Source organism: Diospyros lotus, chromosome 14 (genome assembly GCF_014633365.1).
Source record: "Diospyros lotus cultivar Yz01 chromosome 14, ASM1463336v1, whole genome shotgun sequence".
Lineage (NCBI taxonomy): Eukaryota > Viridiplantae > Streptophyta > Magnoliopsida > Ericales > Ebenaceae > Diospyros > Diospyros lotus.
In genome coordinates, this window is record NC_068351.1 from 8,288,209 (window position 1) to 8,298,130 (window position 9,922).

Sequence of the window (9,922 nt, forward strand, 5' to 3'; positions counted from 1 at the left end):
TCAAGTCCCAGATATCAAACATATAGATATAGTTTCGTTTTTCTCTCTTTTCATTTCATTCAGACTCGGTCAGCAGACTTGGGAGCAGGACATGCCGTTAATTAAGTAACAATGGCCCACTTCCACTTCCACTTTCATTTTTTTTTGTCATTTCCTTAACAGTCATTAAACAAGAGCATTAATTCTTTATTTCCTCCGTAAGAGAGATTAGCTTAATTAGTTAAGAAGCTACGCATACATCCCAGAACACTAAAAAACCAGCAAACTTCTCTGAATCCGTGGTTCCGTCTTCACTAATCATCCACTCCCAAAATGATAGGCTCAGGAATCAGCTCCGCCACCATTGTTAGCCATCACAACGCTTTTAGAGCAGTGTTACATTGGAAGAAAGATTCACTTCAAGTCCTCCGCGACTACTTGGCGCTGCAACGCGGCGGTTTGGCGCATGTCGACTTGCACGGCAACACGATTCTCCATTTTCTGGCCATCGACGGCAATGCATCGGCTTTCAAACAACTCTTTGAAGACGGCCTGTTGACCAGCGAAATGCTGAAGAAAGGGAACTTGAGAGGCGACACGACCTTGCACGAAGCCGCGAGGTTTGGGCGATGCAACGTCGTAGAAATCATGTTGGAGAAGGATGAAGGCTTGGCTTTGGCACGCAATAGTTTGGGCGAGACGCCGCTTTACGTTGCCGTTGCATCAGGAAAGAAAGATGTGTTCGATTTCGTGAAGGGGAAACTAAACATGGGCAACGTAACAACAATGAGAAATGACGGCCGCACCCTCCTCCACGCCGCCGTCATCGGAGAATATTATAGTAAGTTTCTTCCTCTTACCACTCACACTCAAGTTGTAGTAGGGCCGGGTAACATTTGGCCGGACCTTAGTGTACTTTCTTTCCGTCCTTGATTACCCATTTACATTTAAATGTTTTCTTATTTTCGGGTAATTTAATCAATCTCCAAATATCATTTTTGTGAAAGGATTTCATCTCTTCTTGCATTCATGTGATCCATCTCTCATATTTAACACAACTAATTGATTTAGAATAAGTGGAAGTCTCTTAAGTGTAATTAATATCTCTAGCCATACTTAATGTATAGATAACAAGATCACTTTTAGCATATTTTTTAGGATGTTTGATATTTTTATTTTTAGTTTATCCTTAGCAATATAATAATTAATTGGATGGATTGACACTTGCTTTCAAGTTTGACTTGGGACTTGACTTAATTTGGGACAACACGACGATAGCTTAGATGTTTGACTCTTGTCAACTTCAAGCTCCACCCGAATATCAGAACTCTAGTGACTTGTAGGGTTACATTATTTTGTAGACTATGCACAAAGCATATCAATTTTATAAAAAATAACATCTATGCTAATTACAACTTTAGACACTTCTAAATCTCATAATTTATAACTCTTAATATCAGATTTATAACTAAAGAAGAGACACTGTTCAAACTTTGGTTCTAATTTTTTATTATTAACATGAACATATGCAATAAATCCAAAAATTTTCAAATCAAAATAATTTGCAGGAGTACTTGACCATAACTTATCTAGAGTTTTCTTGTCAATAGCAAATGAAGGAGACTGATTAACCATAAAATATGCCATGTAAGCAAACTCGACCTAAAAAGACTTAAATAAACTGAAATTATATAGCATACATTGTACCTTTTCCATCAAAATTTTTTTCATATGCTTGGCTACACCATTTTGTTGTGGCATATCTGAAACTGTTAGATGCCTTAGAATTTCTTCTTCTCTGCACAAATAATTAAATTTATGTGAACAGAGTTCTAAATCATTATCAGTGCGAAAATGCTTAATTTATCTATCAATTTGTTTCTTAATCATAGTTTTCCAATGTTTGAAAGTAGCAAAAACATTAATCTTCTGTTTCAAAAAGAATATTCAGACTTTCCTAGAAAAATCATCGATGAAAGTTAACATGTATTTGGCACTACCTTTAGATGGTACTCTAACTAGACTTTGTTGGTATCTAATGATGGCAAATATATCCCAAGAGGGGGGGTGTATTGGGATTAGGGTAAATTTTTGATAATTTAAAACTTTGATTAATGGGAGAATACTAGGTTTCGAAATATAAAGTTTATGTTTCGAAATAAGACTTTCTGCTAAGTAGGTTTCGAAACCTATTATATATGTTTCGAAATACACTTTTCTGTTTTGCTTGATTTGAAATCTTTTACCTTGTATTTCACTAATGATCTTTGGAAAAGATAATTTACATAAGTAAGAGTATATCAAAGATATGTTTTCTATGTATATGTATAAGTTTATGCACAAGAAAATTATTTTAAACTTTGATAACAAAACATATGAAAGCATGTGCAATAGGCAATAATGATATGAGAAAGCTAAAGAACACTTGCATACAAGATTTATAGTGGTTCGGCACTCGCCTACTCCACTACCTTCAAGCTTACCCACTTGAAGGATTTGTAATCCCAATCACTTTTACTAGTGATCACCACAACAAGAGTTTTACTATGGTTCACCCCAAAACCTTACAATGTGAGTTTTAAGGCTAAAATCAAACCTTTGACACAAGGAGTTTTAGTCTCAACTCAAACCTTTACACCAAATGAGTTTTAGGCTAAACTCAAACCTTTACAACATTTACAAGATAATAAACGTTTTATGTTTACAACCCAAAGAGTAATAAATGCCTTACCACATGCTTGTACAAACCTCTTAACTTGAGGTGAGGAGAGCTGGAAGGATAATACTTTGGATTTCAACTTGTTTCTTCTTTTCACACTTGCAATGCATAAGAATAGAATGTGTGTAGATCTTCTTGAAAGCTCAATCAAACATTTTAATCACCTCTTATGCTTGTGTGTGTGTCTCTAGTGTGTGCTCACTTGTTGTATCTTGTTCTTGCTCAATCAATCTCTTCTTGTCTTCAAATACCTGTTATTTATACCAAGAGATAGAAATCTTATCGTTTATAGCCATTAGAGACAAGACAGAAAAGTAGGTTTCGAAACATACTTAATAGGTTTCAAAACATCACAATAAATATATCAATGTTTCGAAACATAGACAACAGGCTTCGAAATATACAAGCTTCTAGCTGGACAAAGCACTTAAAGACAACAAATAAGTGGGAGACAAACACTTATGCCCACTTTGAATATTTTAAAAGCACTCACATTCAAATTCAAATTTGAATCTCATAGCATGGAGAATGTATTAATAAAATGATGTGAGAAGCATACAAAAATGCAGCACACATGCATCTCGGTTTTGAATAAATCTGCTAACAAAATGTCAGAGGTTTCGAAACATGACATGATGGGATTCGAAACATACCTTTCTGGAAATGAGATTTTGAAACATGATATGGAGGTTTTGAAATATGGTCCAAAACCTGATTTGAAAACACATGTATAACAGAGATGTTTTGAAATAGCATACACTGAAAATGTTGAAAACCTTTTCAAAGGGGTTTCGAAACATGCATAGGAACATGACAGATATGACCACACCAAGCGAAATTGCTAGTAAAAAATAAACCTAAAATTTTTGTAAGGTAAAGGACCAACTAGAACATATTTTTGTAAATGTCTTCATTTTGAAAAACTAACTCCCGTTATTTTGATAACTAACATTCATTGTTGTAAGAATGATTTTTAATAAAATTTTCAAGAAACGAAAGCTATGTATTTCGAGGGTGGTAAAATCGCAATTTCTTAAGTTTGTATTAAAACCAAAATTCTATTTTTTTATTGTTATGGATTTTAATTTTTTTGATATTTTTATTGAATCCAAATAAGGGGTACTTTCTTATTTACATTTATATATTAAAGTGAATGAAAGGTAAAATATAAATTAAAGAAAATGCAAATGTTTACGAAAAGAGCTCGAGATCATGAGTTCGTAGCTTACGGAAAGAGAGCTCGAGGTCATGAGTTCGCGGCTTATGGAGAGAGCTCACGGTTATGGCTTATGGACATAGGGCATATAGGTATGAGCTCGTGGCAAAGAGCTTGCAATTAAGCTTATGGTCAGAGGACATAAACATGAGCTCGCCGCAAAGAGCTTGCGATTAAGCTTACGGTAAAAGGGTATAGACATGAGCTCGCGATTAAGGCTAGCAGTCAGATATACGTCGGCTATTTAAAACATAGGGTGTCTATACCAAGCTGTTCGTTTCATATATAATATATACATGTGATTATTCAAGACCAGGCAGTATACCCACGATCTGCCTGCTTCTTATAAGGGCTATTTGAGTAGGCTTCTTTATTTGTATATATGCATACAACCGATAGCCCGATATAGAGGCGAATAGAACCTCTGTATCTAAACTGAAACCAAACATATACCATTCGCAGAAAATAAATCTGGGGTAAAGCAATCCCCATTCGAAACATCAAAGGGACCTTAATATACTTAGCAAGGAGATTCAAAAGAAAAGGATGCTGTAACCAGAGAAGAAGAAGTTATACGCAACAATAGATATATATATATATATACATTCACAGTTATCACAGTAAGACAAAATGAATACAAAAATCGCATTAGCTAGCTCGCACAAGGATATAAGAGGATGTATAAGAGAACTTGTACTGCAAATCAAATGGAAGTGCAAGAAGAACTTGTAGAACAATAAAAGAGAAAGTAGTAAATTAAGGAAGTGAAATACAGAATGTATAAACGAGCTTGCAGTGAAAATAAAGAGGGAGTGCAATAAGAATTTGCCTGATGACTTTGCTATGCAGAAAAATCCTCCCTTCCTGAATCTGCTATCATCCCAGGCGAAAATACAAACAGCCAGGAGGGAAGAGAAGAAATAAGAAGAAGAAGTCTCAGATGAGAAATGAGAGTACGCACAAGAGAAAGGTCGCTAATACAAACGCAACACGAAGAGGGAAATGCACAGTCTGCACCTGCAACTTGGTTAAAATGATCTGATTGCCCTTTACCTTTACAATGGTCAAAAGGAAGACCAAGAGCACTATTGACGTTTGCTCGCCCATTTAATTTATTATGATTCTCTTTTAAAAGTTTCAAATTTTATTTCTCAATTGGGCTCAGCCAATGCCTCACTAACCCAAATAAATTTTCATCATCCAAGCCCATTTATAATATAATTAAAAATTTTGAACACATCTCAATGACCCAATTTATTTGGACTTTCCCCACATTTTTGGATCCCATTTAAATGGGCTACCAAATTCTCATTTCCACTTACTCTTCATTCCATAAGCAAAGAAAAATATTTTCAACCCTCAATTAATTAAAGCAAACATTTTTTAACCCAAAATAAAATACCCAAAAATGTCTAGACCCCCTAACGGGTCGTTACAGATCTAGGTGTTTTTGGTGGTCGTGTTGCAAGAAGCCTAATGAAGAAGATGATTGGGAAAAAAAATTCAAAAACTAAGGCCCAAACCAAAGAAGGTAGGATGAGCGAATGATAGTTTGTTAGTCGAGTAGGAGCCGGATAACAGCTATTGGTTGACCAGATGGCTGTAGTTGATTGGTCGAACGATAGCTGTGGCTATTAGATAGCGGTGACAACATAAGCTGGGTAACTTGAAACCCAGCTGAAAGATGAGGATGATCTGTAGATCCAACGATTAAGATATGCCAAATGTTGATAGTTTGATCAAATGGCTCTGATACCAGTTTGTTATTAATTTGGATAAAAAATTAAATTATAAACAAACCATCAATCACACACACGAACACAAAATGTGAAAAACTAAAATTAGACAAAATTATGGGCAAAATTAATAACAAAAATCACTAATAGAATATTGGTATAATAATTCTAATGTCCTAGGCACCTATTATAGAATTAAAATCATCTACGTATATACACATAAAATTCTATCTTGATCAGAAAATAATTTATGAAGATATTTTTTTAGATAAGATAAATCCTAATCAAAATTGAATTTAATAACATTTTAATCACAGTTAAATTCAAAATCTTGATCATACTCAAATTCGGAAATCCAATAAGAGATGAATAATGATTTTGAATCATAATTAGCACAAGTTTAGCACTAATTCCAAATAGTATAATTTTACTTGGGGTTTGTCTTCTGATCATGTGGAGCAGGACTAGCTTTGGAGATAGTGAAATCATTTCCATATCTTGCTCAAGCACAAGACAAGGGAGGATTAACTGCACTAAATCTGCTAGCCAGCAAACCTCTTTCCTTTAAAAGCGGGTCAGCATATTCATTCATAAATCTTGGAAGTAGATCTTTCATCCCGGTACAACTTATTCGCTGTTTGATCTATCTTTGTGAGTATTAATCTACACTGACGGACATGTGTTGCTTTCTCATTATGTATAGTTTTGTTTTCTTTTTCATTAGTTCTATATATATGTTTTTTATGCCGATTTGGTTTTTTATGTTTTGTACCTTGACCATAGGCATTCCACCAATGGATAATAGAACCAAGCCCAGTGCAGATGCGGAAGATCCTCCTCAAAATCAATCGGATATACCACAAGCAAAAACGTCTTTGTGGCTAACCAAACTAACATCGGGTATTTGCTATACTTATTCAACTTTATTTTGGTTTTGTTGTCACATAACAGTATGTAAATTCTCTGCACAAGCATCATGGTGCTTGCAGGTTGCTTTACCAATAAAAAAGATGCTTTATAGTACAAGCACTAGAGCCTTATAGATTCACTTCTATTTGGAGAAGATTTGCCGAGAGAGAATTTTTCTTTGATTGAAAACTGTAAGAACAACTCTACCAAAAATACTTTTTATTTGGTTAAAAGAGAGAATTTCTTCTATACTTCTAAATCATTATTAAGGCTTGTTTATTAGACGAAAAAACTTTAAGACTTTTGAGTGTCTTGTTGTCATTGATAGTTACTTAAATGATTTGAGTATGTTTTGTATATAACGCATTCAAATATAGGCTTCTTTGTATATTATAAAAGTTATTTTGAAATACTCAGTGCACACATCTCGAAGTAATACCTTTAGCATTGTCGGCAGATTTTTAATTGAAGTGAATCATAGAATGGCGTACGTGATTTCTACACCAACATTAACTAGGTTTATTCAAATCTCCAAAACATCAACCTAGAGCATAACTATGGTGAGTTGTAAGTTTGTGCACCTTCAATCGGAAGAACATGGGATAGAAAATTATCTCAAAATATATAAAAAGACTTGAATGGTCCCAAATATCAGTAAATTAAGAAACAAATTTTGATCGAGGAACAGAGAATTGTTTACTTGTTGGATGTATCTTTGTTGAGACGTGCAATTTCTGTTGCTATATTTGTGTTGGAAAGGATACAGAAAATATCTTTAATAGCAAGTTAATTTCTTTTGAATTTTAGATGCTTAGTTTGAATAATTCAATTCAATATGAGTTCAAGTCAAATTAATTGCTATTTTTTAAGAGAAAATTATTATTTTTTTTTTTGTATTGCTATAAATTAAGTCAATTTAATGAAAATTAATCATCAATTTTTCAATCATTTATTAGGGTGTGTTTGATTAAGGGGTGGAAAATGAGACAGAATTCCAATTCTCACCCAACCCTTTAGAAATTTTAATTTCTTGATTTTAAGAAAAAAATTTACTTTTTAAACTAAGATGAAATTCGAATTTCATGAAATTAAAAAACTATTTGATGAAATTTCCTAAAATTTAGATAAAAAATAAATTTCACTCTCATTTTTTACCCTTATCATATGCACCCTTATAGCCTTTGTTATCTGATTTCCTTGTTAATTTCTATAATCTTCTTACCTTCAAGAGAGTTAATTGCTCATTCTTGTTTGCTTAATGTAGCTCCCATCTTTAAATTCTTAATCTACTCATCTTTAAATTCTTAATCTACTCTTATACTTTATTTTTTGGATCAACTTCTTATACTTTTAAGTCTATTGTTCTGCAGGGTACAGAAGGATGCTTAGAGGTTGGTTGTTCTAGCTTAACTTTTTCTTTTTACTAAAGATTACTCACCAAGAAACCTGTTCGTTTTATTTTGTTTTTGTCTTTGTTTTTTGTTTCTCGCTAAGTGCTAACTAAGTAAGAAACTTTTTTTTTTAAAATTTTACTTTCGACAGTGTTATTCCTTGAATCTTTAATTTCTTGTTTGTGTAGTTTCCAAGTTGCTTAGAGGAGTTGATGATATAAAGCAAAAGCACGCATTGGCAGTATTGCTAGCCAAAAGATTAATTGGAGATGAAGAAGATTGGAGCCGTTACACTTACGGTGAAAGTACAATGGAACCATGTAAAGATCATGGGCAAATGAATGACTCAGTTTCTCTACAACGGCCTAATTTGGATTCTACAATTGATTCACCCAAAAATAATAGAATGAGAAATCCGCTATTTCAGGCGGTAGAAAACAGCATTGATGAGTTGGTAGAGGAGATACTAGAAAAATTCCCAGACGCAGCCTATACAGTGGACGAGAATGGAAAGAACATACTGCATATAGCAGTGGAGAAGAAAGATAAAAGACTGTATGACTACTTGAAGACAAAAGTTCACAAGGATGTGATGCTAACGGCCATTGACAACCAGGGAAACACCATTCTGCATCTTGCAACAAAACAAGGAAATAGTCCTAGAATTGTTCTCGGACATATGAACCAGATGGCATGGGACGTATGCTGGTTTAAGGTTCCTAGCTAAAAATTTATTTTCTTGAATAGATGCAATTTGATTCAATCAACGACTATCACGTTACTTAGCGAAATGATGTGCTTACTTTATATTTTGATAGCCAACTATGTAGAACTAAAAAAAAAAAAAAAAACCATTGGGTTGCTAACTATTTTCTTTCTTTGGCAGCGGATATGGTATGATTCTTCCCCTCATTTCCAATACCACCGCAACTTTGTTGGGAAGACGGCAAGTGAACTGTTTCAAGAAAACCATGTCAGCTTACGAGAAAACGCTGAGAAGGCACTCAAAGATATGAACAGTGGGTTGATGTTGGTTTCTACTCTTATTGGCACTGTCAACTATGCGACATTGTTTACCATCCCTGGAGGTTTTGTTGATGATAACAATAGCGCAAGTTTTGGTCGTCCAAAGTTTTTTAACACCAAGAAAGAAGATAAAGTTTTGTCATTCTTGTGGTACACTGGGGTAGCTCTATTTAGCTCTCTAATTGCCTTGACTAACATGCTTTTGATTCAGTTGTCGAGGTTTACCAATGACGACTTCTACATGACTTTACCAATCAGATACCTTGGTTCTCTGGCTGCCCTATTTGTCTCCACCATCTTCACAATTACAGCTTGTGTTGAGACCTACCTTATGATCGAAGTAAATGTCAACCCACACGGTGTAATATGGCCAGCCACAGGTTTCCTATTCCTTATTGCAATAGATGTAGTGTACCTGACGTTTTATTACCTGTATTTTGCTTTTCGTTGTTCTGTTTCATTTACTGGCCAAGAAATGTAGCATACATTAGGCCTTTTCATTTTCTTTTTCATTATACTAAATTCTAGCTTCGAATTGCATCATTGTTGATGGGCTTTGAGTTCTCTCTTGGATAGCATTAATTTCTTGAAAAGGCATTGCACTTTTTTTTTTTTAATTTTTAATTGCTTTTACTGAATGGTGTGAGAGCTCTCTTAATTAAGAACAATCTTCAATTGTTGTTTGTTTCGTAGGACAAACCCAAAACCATCATTTCCAAGTTTTGGGTTATTGCAGTGAGAATTTTTTAATTCATTTGAGAAGAAGACATAACTTTTGAACCACACATTCATGTTGCTTTTACATTCAGTATCCGTAACATGGTATTAGATGTATGAACTAACGGGGTGAGTCTCTTTAACAACACATGCAAAGTTTACATGGTATTAGATGTATAAATTTACTTTCAACAAAACTTAAAAATTATGAACCTAAACAAATACCAAA

The 9,922-nt window shown here is 34.1% G+C and overlaps 1 protein-coding gene across 1 annotated transcript; it reads left to right on the forward strand.

Annotated features, from left to right (window-relative positions):
- Window positions 1–271: 271 nt before the first annotated feature.
- Window positions 272–9,457, forward strand: LOC127790192 (uncharacterized). Its single transcript, XM_052319491.1, has 6 exons — window positions 272–820; window positions 6,113–6,301; window positions 6,434–6,550; window positions 7,930–7,950; window positions 8,139–8,665; window positions 8,837–9,457. Exons 1-6 carry the CDS (start codon window positions 313–315, stop codon window positions 9,455–9,457), a joined length of 1,983 nt encoding a protein of 660 aa, XP_052175451.1. The 5' UTR covers window positions 272–312.
- The last annotated feature ends 465 nt before the right edge of the window (window positions 9,458–9,922 follow it).